Source organism: Neoarius graeffei, chromosome 22, assembly GCF_027579695.1.
Source record: "Neoarius graeffei isolate fNeoGra1 chromosome 22, fNeoGra1.pri, whole genome shotgun sequence".
In the NCBI taxonomy this organism is placed as follows: domain Eukaryota; kingdom Metazoa; phylum Chordata; class Actinopteri; order Siluriformes; family Ariidae; genus Neoarius; species Neoarius graeffei.
This window is the reverse complement of record NC_083590.1, coordinates 48,282,148-48,301,086: the sequence shown is the minus strand read 5'-3', so window position 1 is coordinate 48,301,086 and position 18,939 is coordinate 48,282,148. Positions and strand designations below refer to the sequence as shown.

The window sequence follows — 18,939 nt, the reverse complement described above, 5'->3', positions numbered from 1 at the left end:
TCTGTTAAGTGTCCATTTCAGTCATTAAACACATTTAACATTCACTTTTATTATGATTACACTAATTGAATTTGGGGGGTTTTTTTTGGGGGGGGAGGGGGAACACAAAATGTAACGGAATAATTACTTTCCCTGGCAATTAGTTACTTTTATGACAAAGTAACTCCGTTACTAACTCAGTTACTTTTTGGGAAAAGTAACTAGTAACTATAATTACTTTTTGAAAGTAGCGTGCCCAACACTGCTTGGAAGTCTGTGATTCGAATTCAGTAGCTTTCGGTCCACTAAACAAAAATAATTAAGTGTTTGGGAAAATTATTTTCATGACCAGGGCGGCACGGTGGTGTAGTGGTTAGCGCTGTCGCCTCACAGCAAGAAGGTCCTGGGTTCGAACCCCATGGCTGGCGAGGGCCTTTCTGTGCGGAGTTTGCATGTTCTCCCCGTGTCCGCGTGGGTTTCCTCCGGGTGCTCCGGTTTCCCCCACAGTCCAAAGACATGCAGGTTAGGTTAACTGGTGACTCTAAATTGACCGTAGGTGTGAATGTGAGTGTGAATGGTTGTCTGTGTCTATGTGTCAGCCCTGTGATGACCTGGCGACTTGTCCAGGGTGTACCCCGCCTTTCGCCCATAGTCAGCTGGGATAGGCTCCAGCTTGCCTGCGACCCTGTAGAAGGATAAAGTGGCTAGAGATAATGAGATGAGATGAGATTTTCATGACCTACACTTAAAAAATCTGAAAGGCAGTCTAGCTTTAATCTGTAGGCCAAGCTAGAACTTGAGCCCTTTTTATACCTAGTAATAACTGCCTTTGTAAAGCCCATGGATAGATCTTGCTGGCCTGCAGGCAGTATATCTAACAAATATATCATGAATAATTATAAGAATGAGTATACAGCCTATGTATGAGAGGAGCCTTTGTGTCCTTGACCACCTCCAGATCTGATCTCAGTGCGTCCTGGGTGTGTGAAGTGAAATCCGAACACAATCTGATCACCAGAAATCCACCTAGTGTAAACAGGGCCTTCCACATTAAGCTTCATTCAGATGATTTCATGAAAATCAAATGCAATCTTAAGGATTTGGATCTTAACTGAAGCAAAAAGATTAGAATAGAATAGAATAGAATAGAATAGAATGCCTTTATTGTCATTGTACATGGGTATAGTGACAATAAAGGCATTCTATTCTATTCTAATCTTTTCGCTTCAGTTAAGATCCAAATCCTTAAGATTCTGCAGCATAATCTTGAAACACCACTTTACACTGTACACTGGTTACTTGATTTACTGATTTTACTGGCATCGTATTTTCATGGCATTTCCAAATAAAGGTTTTACCATCACCTTCATGACTTGCCTTTCTCATTATGGACTTCTCAGTATTATTCGAGTGACATCTAGTGACGCAAATAAGCATGTGTGTGTTACGTGATAAAAATTCATCAATAAATATTCTCAAATTTTATTCAAAGGCTTAGGATAGAGATTTTTGAATTAGCTTGCATACTGTTTTTTTGTACAGTATAAGTATGCTTAGAGTTTATTTAATGAAAGGATCGGAAATAAATAAATATTAAACAAAATAAAGGAATGTTATTGTCCATATAATTTAATATGATGCCTCAAGGATGATGTCTTCTGCACGTACTATTGTACATGTATTAAAGTAAAATATGTTGCTTTGATTACAAAATAGTTTCATTGCTTAGAATGTTACTCTATGCAACAACAACAGCATCAACACCACCACCACTGGTCTACAATTCTTCAAAAGTTGTCTGTTTCAGAGATGAAATCTGCTATTTATTATGGAATTAGGTGTGCTGAATTCAAATATAACAATTAAAACAGCTGTTATGCTACAGTTTCCAAGATATTTAAGATTTTACATTACACACACACACACACACACACACACACACACACACATTTGTGGTCAGAAGTTTACATACAGTGACCTGAATGTCATCTTGGATATGAACGTCATGGCAATATTTGGGCTTTCAGTCATTTCTTTGAACTGTTCTTTTTCTGTGGCAGAATGATTGTACAGCATACAGCTTTAAACACTAGAGTTTGGTGCACAAGTTTTAATTTTCTTTGGGTTTTCTGAAATCAACACAGGGTCAAAAATATACATACAGCACACCTAATATTTGGGTGAAACGTCTCTTCGCAAGATTCACCTTGACCAAACATTTTTGTTTACCATGAACAAGCTTCTGGCAGAATTCTGGTTGGATATTTCACGATTCTTCATGGTAGAATTGGTAGAGTTTAAATAAATTTGTTTGTTTTTAGGCATGGACTTGACTTATAAGCACGGTCCATATATTTTCAATAGGGTTGAAGTCAGAACTTGTTTTAAGCTTAATGTTAGCCTGCTTTATCCTCCACAACCAGCTCTGATGCGTGTTTGGGTTCATTGTCCAAGTCATGTTCAAGTTTCTGATGGTTTATGCTGAAGAATTCTGAGGTAGTCCTCCTTCATTATTCCATCCACTTTGTGCAATGAACCAGTTCCACTGGCAGCAAAACAACCCCAGAGCATAATGATCTTACCACCACCAGCTGGTACAGTTTTCTTCTGTATATGGTGTTCATTGTGGCCAAACAACTCAATCTTTGCCTCATCTGACCATACAGCTTTCCTCCAGAAGGCTTTTTTCTTTGTCCATGTGGTCAGCTTCAAACTTTAGTTAAGCTTGAAGGTGTCAATTTTGGAGCAGGGGGTTATTTCTTGGATAGCAGCCTCTTAGTCCATGGTGATGTAAAACTCAATGAACTATAGATAGTGATCCATCACCTTCCAGCTTATGGCAGGACTGTGCCATGGTGGTTCCCAGGTTGTTCCTGACCATCCAAATCAATTTCCTTTCAGCTGAGGGTGACAGTTTGGGTTTTCTAAAGCAAAGTGGCTTGGCAATGTGACTATACCTCACAATAACTTGCATACAATTGTTTGAACTGATCTTGGAATTTGCAGTTGTTTAGAAATGGCTCCAAGAGACATTCCGGAGTTGTGTATATCTGCGATCCTCTTTCTTAGATCTGCACTGAGCTCCTTGGACTTTCCCATTTTACTGTGTGTTGGTCAATCCAATGAGTGCTGTAAACAAACCCTTTTTATGAAGGCACAGAGAAGCTACCAGCTGTAGTCAATCATGATCACTAACAGGAAGTTAAGAAACCTCGGCCTTGGCAAGATAAGAGACATTTTGGAAGTTTATAATAATAATAAATACCCCCTGCAGACTGCATTTACTACACAAATGCCCTTTATACTTCGGCCTACTTCATACACCAAAAGCACCTTAGAATAAACAACATGTTTGAGCAATAATACTGCTACTATAGTACATATAATTATTTAATAATGTGATTATTGTACCATCCACTATTAGATAAAATTAAATTAAATCTTATAATATTGTTTGAAAGTCTAGAGCAAGATATTTTGTGATTTTACAAATAACACTTCAGATATTGTTATAATTGTTAGGGGTCGTGGAGGTGTGTTGAGATAAGGATCCACAAGCAGAACACAGACAGTAATCAAATAGATAGAGAGATTTATTCCAGGGAAAAGGGTGTGGCATAAGGGTAAACAAACAGGACAAAAACAAATGGCAAAAATAATCCAGAAAACTAGCCAAAAACACGAAACAGGCAAGGACAAAAATGCTAGGACAAAAAAAAAAAACAAGAAAAAAAACCCTAGTGTAAAAAAACATGAACTAGAATAAACCCTTAGTGCAAAAGCCATGAACTAGAATAAACCCTTAGTGCAAAAGCCATGAAATAGAAAAATGAGCTTGAGCAAACAACCATGAAACATAACAGAGGCACAGAAACGGCTAGAAGCAAAGCAAGACGTTCTGGCAAAGTTCCTTCTTCTTCTTCTTTTGGTTTTATGGTGGTTGGCAACTAGCTTCAATGGTGCATTACCGCCACCAGCTGGACTGGGCTGTGGTACTTGAGTTTAACCTTTCCAAGTATGAGGCAAAACAAAAACAAAACAAAAACAAACAAAAAAAACTAAATTCTTTTAATTAGACCTGTGTTCCTCATTCATCTCATCTCATTATCTGTAGCCGCTTTATCCTTCTACAGGGTCGCAGGCAAGCTGGAGCCTATCCCAGCTGACTACGGGCGAAAGGCGGGGTACACCCTGGACAAGTCGCCAGGTCATCACAGGGCTGACACATAGACACAGACAACCATTCACACTCACATTCACACCTACGGTCAATTTAAAGTCTCCAGTTAACCTAACCTGCATGTCTTTGGACTGTGGGGGAAACCGGAGCACCCGGAGGAAACCCACGCGGACACGAGGAGAACATGCAAACTCCGCACAGAAAGGCCCTCACCGGCCCCGGGGCTCGAACCCGGACCTTCTTGCTGTGAGGTGACAGCGCTAACCACTACACCACCGTGCCGCCCCCTGTGTTCCTTAAGAAGCTACTGTAAATACATAGTTGAAGCAGATTTCACCTGAACTTCTTTGCAGAATGTCTTCCAAGTTTAACATTAATTGTTTTCCTTGCAACTGTAAAATGAGTCTTTGTCTTTCTTCCTGATATTTAGGACATTGCAAAATAACATGCTCTATAGACTCTGGGCTGCCACAGAATTCACAGTTTCCATCTGCATGCTTCTTTATTATCAACAAAGAACTATTTAGTCTTATGTGTCCAAACCTCATTCTTGAAAAAGCATCCTCCTCTTCCTTGCTTGTATTGGTATTTCTACTCTTTCCCACTTTGTTCTGGATATTATAGAACTGTCTCCCAGTCTGGCCATTGTCCCATAATGTTTGCCATTTTCCCTTAACTATGTTTTTAACCATACTTTTAATTTCTGGTTTGCTGTAAGCGACTTCAGTATCCATGCTGGAATTTCCAGCTGCTTGTTTAGCACATTTATCTGCCATCTTATTCCCTACAACTCCTATATGAGCTGGTACCCATACAAGAGTTATCTTAACTCCTGTCTAACAGATTATTTGCAACTTGTAATATTTCAAACAAAATGTCCTGTCTTGCGGCATGGTGGTGTAGTGGTTAGCGCTGTCGCCTCACAGCAAGAAGGTCCGGGTTCGAATCCCGTGGCCGGCGATGGCCTTTCTGTGCGGAGTTTGCATGTTGTCTGCGTGGGTTTCCTCCGGGTGCTCCGGTTTCCCCCACAGTCCAAAGACTTGCTGGTTAGGTTAACTGGTGACTCTAAATTGACTGTAAGTGTGAATGGTTGTCTATGTGTCAGCCCTGTGATGACCTGGCGACTTGTCCAGGGTGTACCCCACCTTTTGCCCATAGTCAGCTGGGATAGGCTCCAGCTTGCCTGCGACCCTGTAGAACAGGATAAAGCGGCTAGAGATAATGAGATGTCCTGTCTTGATTTTGACTGGAACGTTCTGATGCTGATCAAAGCGGAGCTGGAGTCTGAAGCAATTACTGCCTTCCTTGGCCTATTAACTTCCGCCCATAGCAGAGCTAGCCACGCAGCTACCAACTCCGCTGTATAAAATGCTAGATCATCATTGATTCTTTTTCCTACTTTAACTTTTAACTTTGGGATAACAAAAGCAACCCCAACTCTTTTACCAGCCATTTTAGAGGCATCTGTATATAGAGTTATATCCTCTCTATACGTCTCCATGAGATAGCTCTGAGTCCTAAATTTGTCCATGTTACTCTCTTGCATCTCCTCTAATAACCCCAAGTCAATGGACACCTCTTTAAAGACCCATGGTGGAACAGGTGGGATAGGCACAGTAGGACTTATCTTTAATTCACTAAACCCCATCTCATTAACTTTATCATTAATCACCCAACCAAAACTTCTGACTTGGGCATTTCCACGCTTTTGACATTGCCTCAGGACTGGTTGACTCATATAGTTTTCATTATGACCCTTCATATAAATAGCTCTGTAACTAGATCTCCTTGAGGTTGTTGAGACATGGAGGGGCAGGAATACCGTCTCGCCCACAGTTCAGGTCGGAACCCTTTGAGAGTAAATGCTTTGGTTTTCGCAACATTCTGTTCCCAAAAGCTGATTTTCCCAAACACTGATTTTCCTTCAAAATATCGCCCAAACATTGCAAGGTAGAAATCTGACGTGATTTTTCAACGAGTGTCAGAGCAAAAAAATAGCGCGTCAGCAAATTTAAAGCATGTCGGCCCCAACATGCAAAAGCACTCTGGGGAAAACACTGTACACATATAAATACAGTGCTGAGCGTAAATGAGTGCACCCCCTTTGAAAAGTAACATTTTAAACAATATCTCAATGAACACAAACAATTTCCAAAATGTTGACAAGACAAAGTTTAATATAGCATCTGTTTAACTTATAACGTGAAAGTAAGGATAATAATATAACTTAGATTACACATTTTTCAGTTTTACTCAAATTAGAGTGGTGCAAAAATGAGTACACCCCACAACAAAAACTACTACATCTAGTACTTCGTATGGCCTCCATGATTTTTAATGACAGCACCAAGTCTTCTAGGCATGGAATGAACAAGTTGGCGACATTTTGCCACATCAATCTTTTTCCATTCTTCAACAACGACCTCTTTTAGTGACTGGATGCTGGATGGAGAGCGATGCTCAACTTGTCTCTTCAGACAAGTGACAGAGATTAATATACGTATTACAAGAGCAGTGTCTGACACCACAGGTACTCCAGGTGGCAGACTTCTCAGCTGGAAAAGTAAGATAGAAAGAGATCAAACTGTTAACTGGGTTTATGATATATTAACTGATAATACCAATCACATGGTGGAAGCTGAAAGAATACATTCTGACTACACATACACTAGCGTACAATACGTAGATGATTTAGGTGATGGGACTAAGTGCCTTAGGCATAGAGACTTCTATAGAAAACACCCGATACCACATAACTACGTGTTGACTGACTATTGCCACAGACTGGACAGTAACCAGTAAGTGAACTCTGTATGACAGTATTATAGATTTATCGTTATCATTTACATGATAAAAGGCAGAATTGTAGAGTAAATTTTAGTGTCATACTGTTGTGCAATTTTCCTTTTCACTGAGTGTTGCCTCTTCAAGGACTACCGACAGAACATTCTGCACTGAAACATTTTTCATCTTATTATGCTCCTTACGTGTGTAGCAGATGTACGTAGCAGATGTGCATACAAGACAGCAATTAGACAAGATCCAATCAGCTTTAGAGCTGATCACGCTCCCGGCGCATGATCAGGGCATGTAATTGCAATGATGTAATGCAATAGATATAATGTCTCCTTTTTATCTAGTAAAGAGTATATATAGATTTGAGAACAAAGGGATGGTATGAGGGGTGTGCCGAACCCTCATCACTTGTCTGTTTCTGCAATAAACCTTTCTCTTGCAAAAGCATGAGACTGGTGTTGATGTTTGTCATTTTTCCATGACACTATCTATCTATGTATCTCTCTATTCATTAAGTGACTAAAATATGTATTTTTAGTCATTTCTGGTTTAAATTGTTCTCATCAAATTGAAGACATTGGTGCTAGCTTACAAGGCAGTTAAGGAGCCCAGTGCATGTCCAGAGTCACCGCCGCAGCACTGCTCTGACTGCTGCGTGCCCAGGCCCGACTTCTGGTGCTGCACGTAGAGGCGGCCCTTCCCTTGCCTGGAAACGCACACCTCCCGCACTGCCCAGAGCCCCAGTGTAGCCACCCCCCCACCTGTGGATGGGCGGGGGGGGGGGGGGGGGGGGAACGGACACCAGGGCGGAGGGCGGGGAGAGGGAATGGGAAATGGGGGGGTGCGCTGCACGCAACGTTTTCTGACAGGAGGCGGCGGAAAGGCGGGATGGCCGCTCCCCCAGCCGTGGCTCGGGCCCAGCCCTGCTTCACACCCTGGCTCGACCGACCCAGCCCCTAGAGCCAATCCTTATTCTGAAGTTACGGATCTGACTTGCCGACTTCCCTTACCTGTCCAGCATACCTCCAGAGTTTGATCCAATCCTACACATCAGCCAGATCCCTATGCTCCACTACTACTGGTCGCCTGCCCCCTCCTCCTCCTCTCTGCTCCTCCCCAGCCTGCTCAAGACTACCGTCTGTCCTGGTTCCTCATTGGTGGAATGACCTTCCCATTGAGGTCAGAACTGCCAACTCCCTGACCATCTTCAAGAAGACTCACGTCCTCAGGCTGCACCTCCCTCCTGCCTCCCTGCCCACTGTGTAATCGCGTAGCTGTCTTGACCAACCCAGGCTGTGTACTGTCTAGCCTGGTCATGATGACTTAGCGTTAGCCATTGGGGTTTTATTTTTCTCTATCTCATCTCATCTCATTATCTCTAGCCGCTTTGTCCTTCTACAGGGTCGCAGGCAAGCTGGAGCCTATCCCAGCTGACTACAGGCGAAAGGTGGGGTACACCCTGGACAAGTCGCCAGGTCATCACAGGGCTGACACATAGACACAGACGACCATTCACACTCACATTTACGGTCAATTTAGAGTCACCAGTTAACCTAACCTGCATGTCTTTGGACTGTGGGGGAAACCGGAGCACCCAGAGGAAACCCACGCGGACACGGGGAGAACATGCAAACTCCACACAGAAAGGCCCTCGCCGGCCCCAGGGCTCGAACCCAGGACCTTCTTGCTGTGAGGCAACAGCGCTAACCACTACACCACCGTGCCACCCTATTTTTCTCTATTTCATAGCTTACTGTATTTGTATGGTTGAATTGTTTTCTGTCCCTTGGCTGTTTGCTGATTGGTATTACTTCAAAAGAATATTACACTGGGTGTTATTCTATCACTTGTTCATTTGGCACTAGAACTTTCTTGTCTAGAAGTTCAGCACATCTTGTGCCTGACTGTTGCACTTGTACGTTGCTCTGCATAAAAGCATCCGCTAAATGCATGTAAGGTAAAGGAATGTAAAAATTGAGAAACCTTCCTTTTATAACTTGCCTAACTTCTGCCATTCCTATGTCAAGGTTCATATATACTGACCCAGTATCATAGCTTGAAAACTATAGCCAATAAACAATTTCAAGTGTCATTTTCGTCCTCAGAAATGCAGAATTAGTAAAGTTTAACCATATTTATTTCAGAAGAATTTTGGCTGTGGACCAGGGTAATAGATATGTGCAAAATGATAATAAAATATAAACGTGAAACACAATCAAAAAAATAAGTAAATAAATATTTTGATGGTAATAGATAAGTTATAAGGTCAATACATAATGAGATAAACATTAAAAATATGATAACATAAGTACTTGCAAATATTTATTTAAAGAACAACATTGGTTTGAATGTGAATGTTAAAAGATTGGCTTTAGTTTATTTTTCAAATATGATGGCTACAGTTAGCCTGGCAAGCCAGACTAAATGTGAATATTTAGTCTGGCCTCGCTCGTAGATATTTCCGAAGGGTGGGGGTGGAAAAACCCGCTGTCTTTCAAACTGTCTCTGTGCGTATAGGCCAACGCTCTGACCAATCAGCGCAACAGTGACTGTGACGTAGTCAGAGCAACAGAAAGCAGTGGGGGAGGCCTTGAAATAAATAATTTTTCAAAATGCGTATTAATTAATAAACAGGTTCTAGATATTAAGAAGTTTGGAGATAATGACCACAAGTTTGGAGTCTGTACCACGTACTTAACATACACTTATTTTTTTCAAGGGTTTGCTTAAACTGTTTTTGAGAGTTTTTATTTGGTGGTGTTTGGTGAAATAATTTCCCTTAAATTTAAAATAACGGGAAAATAAGAAACAATCAAAAAGTAACGTTTCAAAGCTGTTTATTAATTCTTCGTACTGCACAAACTAGCCCCATCCTTTTGGCAACGAGCGGAGCCAGCTGGTAGATCAGACTTTTGCCATAGCCGGTCGGCAAAACAGCGAAACGTCCTTCTTGAAAAGGAATGAGCGGAGAGCCTCTTCCTGCTCATGTTTCAACGAAAACTCCAAGTCTAATTCTTCTAAAACTGATTCCAAAGCGGAGTCAAACGCGCGCTGTTCACTAGCCGTAGCCATCTTTCCTGTTGCGCTTTCTCCAGCGTCGCACAGCTTTGTCGTCACTCCTGCAAAAGCCCGCCCAAAGAATCCAAACAAAAACCTTGCGTTGTGATTGGCGGGCACGATTTGATGCCCGGGGTGTTTTGTTGATAAGGTGCGAGGTTAGACCCACTCACAGGCAAAAAATATTTTTGGCCGCTAGGCGGGTGGGTCTAGTTTACTAGGCTAGGTTAAAGTGGTGAAAGTGGAAATGTCCTGAGGACCAAAGTATAACAACTTTGAGTATCAAAGCAACATTCCATCAAACTAAGAACTTCCTACACTGGGCTCTGTTTTCTTCATTATCATTATTTTGAAAGATATGCAAGATTCCATGCAATAATAATAATAATAATAATAAAAGGGCGACACGGTGGTGTAGTGGTTAGCGCTGTCGCCTCACAGCAAGAAGGTCCGGGTTCGAGCCCCGTGGCTGGCAAGGGCCTTTCTGTGCTGAGTTTGCATGTTCTCCCCGTGTCCGCGTGAGTTTCCTCCGGGTGCTCCGGTTTCCCCCACAGTCCAAAGACATGCAGGTTAGGTTAACTGGTGACTCTAAATTGAGCGTAGGTGTGAATGTGAGTGTGAATGGTTGTCTGTGTCTATGTGTCAGCCCTGTGATGACCTGGCGACTTGTCCAGGGTGTACCCCGCCTTTCACCCGTAGTCAGCTGGGATAGGCTCCAGCTTGCCTGCGACCCTGTAGAACAGGATAAAGCGGCTAGAGATAATGAGATGAGATAATAATAATATGACGACATTTCTTCTTAAAAATCTTAAAATTTTTAAAACTTTCCCCTGTCAGTATCAGATCTCCTTAACACTTCCTCCTCAAATCAACTCCTGTGAATCTGGTCCTATCATCTCCATACCATATTCATTGGAGCTATTCATTGTGTTAATTAACATATAATATTACATACAGTATTATTATACATCCGGGCCACTTTCTCCATGGAATAAAAACATGCATTCTATTTCCTTCTAGCAGGTTTATTGATGGCATGCAATATTGTTATCATATCGCTTATCCTCTTGTTACACCACTCTCTTCAATGGAGAATGAGCATGCAATATTGTTATAATATTGCACGTTGTCAAGACAACATGACATCACACATCAGAACTCATGCAAAGATCCAATGACACATTTTTTTCTGCTGCATATGCGCAGAATTATTTCTTTGTCCGCCGGGAGAGAGCGAAGACAAGGCTAATCCAGTGCTAGGTGTAAGCACTAAATAAATAAACTGAAACTAAAGATGTGCTGAACACCCAAAAGGCTACCAAAACTTTATTGTATATTCTTCACATATATTTACAAGAGAAAATACTTACCAACGGACATCGAAAAACATGTCAGAGACACGTTGGAGATGTAAAACTTCTCCGTTAGTGAGTGACTGTGACAGTTTGTAAACAAACATGGCCGCCAGGTTTGCTTTGTTAAAATTTTGGCTGCCAGGTTGCTCCATTGTGTGTAGCTGTAGATGTTGATTTTAAAAGTAACTATGTAAATTACACAGGGAAAATAATAATATTCGGCTTGACTGCGCTAACATTAGCCTTTGCTAAAACTACACCAGCTGGAAGCTAACTGGACTGCCGCGCTAACAGCGCCGTGTCACGGGTAAACTAGCATCGGACTTTGAGAATGCTGATATGAAGAGAGATTGTGTATGTATTATAATAATAATATTGGCTGGCTTTTTTTCGTGGTCTATCAGAGTGGTATATCAGATATATTCCATTCAGTGACTCATCTTCAACTCATTCAATATCATGCTAGCTGAATGGAATATATCTGATATACCACTCAATGCCAGCCAATATTATTTAATTATTACATAATATTGTTACATACAATAGCAGAACAAATATCATATGCAAAAGTTTGGACACCCTACTAACTCAGTACTTAGTAACAGCCCCTTTGGCAGATATCACAGCTTGCAAACACTTTTATAGCCAGCCAGGAGTCTTTTTATTGTTCTTTATGGAATTGTTACACTCTTCCTTACAGAACATTTTCTCGTTCTGAGATACTCTGGGGTTATCTTGCATGTGCACCAGGTTTAAGATCTAAAAACAATCTTTGAATGATGTTCAAGTCTGGGGACTTTGAGAGTCATTTTAATAGCATTTCTAGAAGTAGTTCATGGTGGAGTTTTCACCTCCCCCCCCATCCCACCTCCAGAATCGCTTCTGAAAAAGGACCTTTGTTCATAAATCAATAGTTTTAGTAACAGAACAAGAAAAACCATGTCATATTGTTGCAAGCGCTTTATTTAGTTTTCAATTTATAATTTCAGAGAATATTTATCATCTCAGAGAATCATGCACAAAATCAAGTGGTATATTATCGGATGTTTGTTGCTTGGTTGATGCTCTCAGCCTCCAGAACGAAAAAGCAGTTCTTTACCCATTACAAGGTGCTGAAATAAAAAAATTAAAGAAATATTATAGTTGTCTCACAAACATATACATATTAGACATAATTGAATGAATTCAAATGAAATGATTATAAAGCTACGCTATACATATACATATGCATATACATATACACCCCCTTTTATACATCACACAGATTTATTACTAAAAAAAAAATAATGGAGTGTAAATACAAGTGCATGAACAGATCAGTCCACATGACCAACACAAAGAAAGTTTTCCCAAGTTATACTGATACAACATTTCAAACAGAAGGTGAAACTGTTTTTACATTAATGTAATGTCATTCCATACTGTAACAAGATCCACTACATGGCCAAAAGTTTGTGAACACCTCACCATCATACCCATATGTACTTGTTACACTTATCCTATTGCAAAGTTATTTCTTCCTTTGCAGAGATATTTTCTTCCTTTCCACTCTTCAGGGAAGGCTTGTCAATAAATTTTGGGGCGTGGCTGTGGGGATGTGTGTTCATTCAGCCACAAGAACATTATTGATTATTGAGGCCTGGGGTGCATCTGGTGTTCCAGGACATCCCAAAGGACACTCGAGTTCTTGGCAAAAGCATGTCTTCATGGAGCTCACTTTGTGCACAGGGGCACTGTTGCATTGTCATGCTGGAACAGGTTTGGGCCTCGGAGTTCCAGTGAAGGGAAATTGTAATTCTACAGCATTCAGAGGCATTCTATACAATTGTGTGCTTTCATGACTGTGAGAGTTTGGGGAAGGAACACATATGGGTCTGATGGTCATTTGTTTTCAAACATTCGGCCATATGTATTGTGATTAAAGCTAGACTGCCTTTCAGATTTTTCACGTTTAGGTCATAAAAAGAATTTTCCCCGACACCCAATTATTTTTGTTTAGTGGACCGAAAGCTACTGAATTCAAATCACAGACTTCCAATTTTATTAGTTTTTTTTTAAATAGAACAATTAATGAATTACGGCCACGTGACCCAAAATTCTCCGCTATTTTTTCCTGCTTCACCATGACCCAATACAAGATACTACATCATGCATAACGTGGTGGGCTTTCCCCGTTCGCCCAAGGCATTGTGGGATACAAATTTGAAACAGGAGAGAAAAATGGAGGACGTGAGCGTGCGAATGAAACGTGAAAGACCGACTACAGTAACGGAAAGAAAGCGAGAAGAAAAGACGTTATGTTATATACAAAGGAAAGGAAACGCAGGACCAAACTAATAAATATCGGCGCTCAGCGAGCACCTCGGTGTGATCAGCTGTTCATTTAGCGACAGAATGATGGAACTGTCAGTGCACGGTCAAGGTAAACCTGTAGATGGCAGTAATGTGACACTGGATGCCAGCTGCTGTAAAAGCCAAAAAGATGAAGACGATGACTCAGGTAAACCTGCGCATTCGCACACACACGGACTTCCTCTGTCTGCTTGACTGTGTGAAGCGAGCGATTTCACGCACATTATTTGCTTTAATCCCCTCAAATTAAATAACTTTCCAGCTACAGAATGGCCTTTTTTTTAAGATATTACAGAAATAAACATATATCACAATGACCAAATTTTAGATGGAACTAAATCTCACCAATTTTATGAAATCGAAAGGCCGTCTAGCTTTAAGAAAAAAAAAATCGCTGAAGAGCGGAACAGAGTTTGAACATAATATTTAAGAATAAAATTTAATTTTAAGTATGGAAACAAGTCAATGTTCAAGTTCATATTTTTAGTTTTGACCATTTTGTTTTGCAGGTATACTCACCAAGTAGGAAAATCAGGAGCTCTGTATTGATCCATATACAGCATTATGCTTTCAATAGTAATAGAGCCGGTAAATGTTCCACAAGCACCACAAATTTTATCAGCAATTCCTTCGTTCACTGTGATTCTGACGTCCTGCGATAGACTGTAGGACAATCTAAGGGAAGATGACTTTTCAATGATCACTGTCTGATCAATGACCTTAACAATTACGCCATTGTTTTCCATAGTAGGCAGAGTCATCTTTAGACCATTGAACTAAATGTTTAAGAAAGGAAAAAAAAATTAGTTAGGAAGTAATATTTCTGTACGAGTAACATTTAATGTCTGATTTAATTCAGGCATGGGACATAGGTTGTGGATGGGTGAAGAGAATGGAACAACGATTTTTTTGCTCACCCAAATCTCAGCTTGGCTGCTAACAGTGACAAAAACATTTTCAAAGAAGACATGAACAGCTGCAGTTGAGACGACCCCGGTTCTCTCTTGCAAAACCACCACCACACGGAACCAAACGTCTATAACAATATCGTCACATATTTTCACCAAATCAAAAGCTCCTGTAGATGGGATGAGCAAAGTTCTTCCATTGAAAAGGGTGAAGGAGCCTGCAGCCTCCAACATGCACTGTTTCGGGTAGCATCCACGAACACCATTCTCTACTCGGCAAACTTCATCAGTGTTACATTTCATGCTTTCATGTTTCACTATACCAGATTTTTGACATGTCAGAGTTTCTTGACAATCATCTTTGATGATAACCTCGCCAATCTGTAAAAAACAGATGATCGCAAAATGATTCAATCATGTTAACTGGATTATAAATTGCATCATGTTTGATAACAGAGGTAAAACTATAGGCATAAATGTTTTTCATGTTATAAACTGATTAAATTTTTTTTTTTTCAGAATTGGGGTCAGAGGTCCCGACAAGCCATTTCCGCAGAAAGTGCCGGGTCATTGCAGTGAGAGGACTATTCATGTCAAAATGTAAATAATCAACACTTTGGTATTTCTCTTCTAGTTTTTACACAATGGGTTATAAAAAATAATTATTACAATTAAATAGGGGCGGCACAGTGGTGTAGTGGTTAGCGCTGTCGCCTCACAGCAAGAAGGTCCTGGGTTCGAGCCCCGGGGCCGGCGAGGGCCTTTCTGTGTGGAGTTTGCATGTTCTGTCCGTGTGGGTTTCCTCCGGGTGCTCCGGTTTCCCCCAAAGACATGCAGGTTAGGTTAACTGGTGACTCTAAATTGACCGTAGGTGTGAATGGTTGCCTGTGTCTATGTGTCAGCTCTGTGATGACCTGGCGACTTGTCTAGGGTGTACCCCGCCTTTTGCCCGTAGTCAGCTGGGATATGCTCCAGCTTGCCTGCGACCCTGTAGAAGGATAAAGCGGCTTGAGATAATGAGATGAGATGAGACAATTAAATAGTTTGAAGGAAGCGTGATAGTTTCGATATGTTTTTTCTTAGCTATGCTACAACAGGTGGATGATAGCATGAGCATTAGCAAAACAGCTCAGTTGGGGATGGTTGACACATTCTCTTCAGGGTTGGTTGTCACGTGAGACAAATCATGAGGAAAATCAAGAGAAGGAAAGCACAAGAGACAGAGTCATCCTCAGATAAAAATGGGTTTTTTTGCTTGGTGTGTGTGGAGCCTTTCTCTAACAAATGCCCCAAGGAGACATGGCTACAGTGCATCCAGTGGGCTCACGAGGACTGCACACCTGAACTGCCAGTATATGTCTGTCAGAACTGGGTTTTTTAAAATGATATTTTTTGGGCTTTTTTCACCATTATTGGATAGGACAGTGTAGAGACAGAAAATGAGCAGGAGAGACAGATGGGGAGGGATCGGGAAATGACCTCAGGTTGGAATCAAACCCTGGTCCCCGGATTTATGGTATGGCGCCTTATCCACCACACCCCCCTGTCAGAACTGTCTCTGACTATGATACTGACTAAATGACTTAACCCGTCCCTTTAGGGTCGAGAGCTTCACTGGCGAAGCTCAGCAGGTTTAGAATGAGTAGGTCATGTAGTTAGATAAATATCTTTGCGAGTTTTTCATCATACAAGCCTGATAAACATATTGACAGAAACTTTATATGTTACACTTTCCTCTGTGCCCACTGACAAATAATATTATAGTTTTTAAATGACCTAAATTAGATGAAACATAAAGCTTGTCACCTTCCTCAGTCACACCGGAGTTGGTATGCTGAGCGCCCATTTAAACATTCATAAAAGACTGTTCCCATGGTAACGGCATGATAATCACTTTCACTCTTTCAGTTTTGATTGGTTTCTCTTTTGTGGTGAGAACGCCCACCGTAAACAGGATAAAATCTGTCAGACATAGTTTAGGCTATTTGGAGGTAAAACTTGTTGCGAGATGGCACGCGGATTTATGCACTTCGGATGATTCAGGACAGCGAATCAATTCATGATTCATTTCATGATTCAGGACAGAGATTCAATTCAATCTTGAGAACAGCGACACTGATGATGAGCGGTGACTTGATCCAGCCGAAGATCAGCTCGAGTAAGTGTAACTATTTCTTCTGTTTCTGATGAGCAGATCGGTTGATTATGCGTGCGCTGTAGTACATACACAGGAAAAATGACTGAGCAGTTTTTCCAGAGTTAAAACTATTTTTTCCTCAAAAATAGTTAATTTTGCTCGATTTTGAGTTTAGAGTAAAATTTGGAATTGGACTGGGAGCAAAATTACAGAGTAATTGTGTAACAGAGTAACAGAGTTGGTCGTGGCTCTGAACTGAGTAAAATAGTACAAGAGTTAATTTCAGGACACACTGAATCGAGTCAAATACCAAAATAAAGTCAAATACCAGATAAATGAAGCTGTCTGTAAAAAGCAGTTTTAGAACTGTGTTGGAATGTGTGAAAAAAACATGACCTTACCCATTGGGACTTGACCTGATGGGATTAAGAGTTGGCAGTGTGAGGGGTTTTCACTCTTCTCATTGAATGGAACGGAAATATTTACCCATCTCATTGAATACCCCTCCCACTGCTAACCCTTTATCCAAAAACAATAGGACATAATTTTTTTTGATGGCCAGTTAATTGTCCAAATCAATGGAGCAGATTTAAGTTTTTGTGCTCAATACATTCCTCACACTGAACAGAATCACCTCAAGTGATCAAAATGGTTCGTCCCAATGGGTAAGGTCATGTTTTTTCACGCATTCCAACACAGTTCTAAAACTGCTTTTTACAACATCTTCATTTAACTGTTTTTTTTAAGTACAATAATGACATACAGACTACAGAGATATTATTGTAGCTGAACTTGTGCTGAATAGAAAAAAGTCATATGACTTTGAAAATACTGCTAGGATTTGTTGAAATTGACAACAAAATCAGAGCATGCCAAAATCATGAGAGTGCCAGAAAATATCTTCAGACCCCAGAAGGTTTATGATTGATTTAATGAGTTTGACATTATCATTCTTGGGTATTACTTCTCTAATGAATTACTGATAAAATTGTTGTTCTTTGTTCTGTTGTCTGGTTTATGTTTCTTCAATCCAGGATATTGTTAGGTTGTTTCATTTCAATGAATGAAACATTTTTAAATTCATTTTTAATAATGACTCCACTTTTGCGGCACGGTGGTGTAGCGGTTAGCGCTGTCGCCTCACAGCAAGAAGGTCCGGGTTCGAGCCCCGTGGCCGGCGAGGGCCTTTCTGTGTGGAGTTTGCATGTTCTCCCGTGTCCGCATGGGTTTCCTCTGGGTACTCCGGTTTCCCCCACAGTCCAAAGACATGCAGGTTAGGTTAACTGGTGACTCTAAATTGAGCGTAGGTGTGAATGTGAGTGTGAATGGTTGTCTGTGTCTATGTGTCAGCCCTGTGATGACCTGGCGACTTGTCCAGGGTGTACCCCGCCTTTCACCCGTAGTCAGCTGGGATAGGCTCCAGCTTGCCTGCGACCCTGTAGAACAGGATAAAGCGGCTAGAGATAATGAGATGAGATGAGACTTTTTTTTTTATTTTTCTCCTTGAAAGTAACAAAGGGACAACCAACCCCACAGTGTGTGACTACCAACCCCACAATGGGGATGGTTGTCACAAGTGCACAAGATATATTTGAAAGTACACATCTTTTAAACAGAATAAGCTGAAGGAGAGTAAGGGCATTCTATTTCTACCTGACACTGTAGGCTTCCATGACAGATTGAAAGGGACACTATTAAGGATGGAGTTTTGGAGGAATTCAAATAAAAGTAAAACGTGTGACTACCAACCCCATTCTCCCCTACTGTGCACAAGTCTTAGGCACATGTAAAGAAATACTGTAGACCAAAAAACTGGCTTAAAAATAATGAAATGAAATGTTTCAACATTAACAAAATACTATAAACAGTAATCAGTAAGCCATAATAAATGAAACAAAGTCGATATTTGGTGTGAGACGACTCTTTGCTTTAAAAAAAAAATAGTAGTCTCAGTCTTCATCTGAAAAGTGCTCTCTTATGGAATATACTGCTCAGATACAAATATTTAATTTTGTGCTGAAAACGAATGTTTGTACTCTAAAATGTTTTTGTACTGACTCAATAATGTAGACGTCACGAAATAGAAATCTATAATAAAGTTTGTATGAAAACAAAATAGGGTGCCTCAGACTTTTACACAGTACTGTATTTTGTCATATTATATTTGACAGCAAA

General features: G+C 40.7%; 1 protein-coding gene across 1 annotated transcript in view; it reads right to left on the bottom strand.

The window, feature by feature from the left end:
- Positions 1-12,374: 12,374 nt before the first annotated feature.
- The window catches only part of LOC132870909 (IgGFc-binding protein-like), a 70,232-nt gene continuing 63,667 nt past the window's right edge, over positions 12,375-18,939 (bottom strand). Inside the window, exons 28-30 of the mRNA XM_060904888.1 lie at positions 14,637-15,008; positions 14,239-14,495; positions 12,375-12,479 (exon numbers count right to left, since the gene is read on the bottom strand). Of these exons, the coding sequence (XP_060760871.1) occupies positions 12,470-12,479; positions 14,239-14,495; positions 14,637-15,008 (639 nt within the window). The 3' untranslated portion in view covers positions 12,375-12,469. The remainder of the gene's footprint in view (positions 12,480-14,238; positions 14,496-14,636; positions 15,009-18,939) is intronic.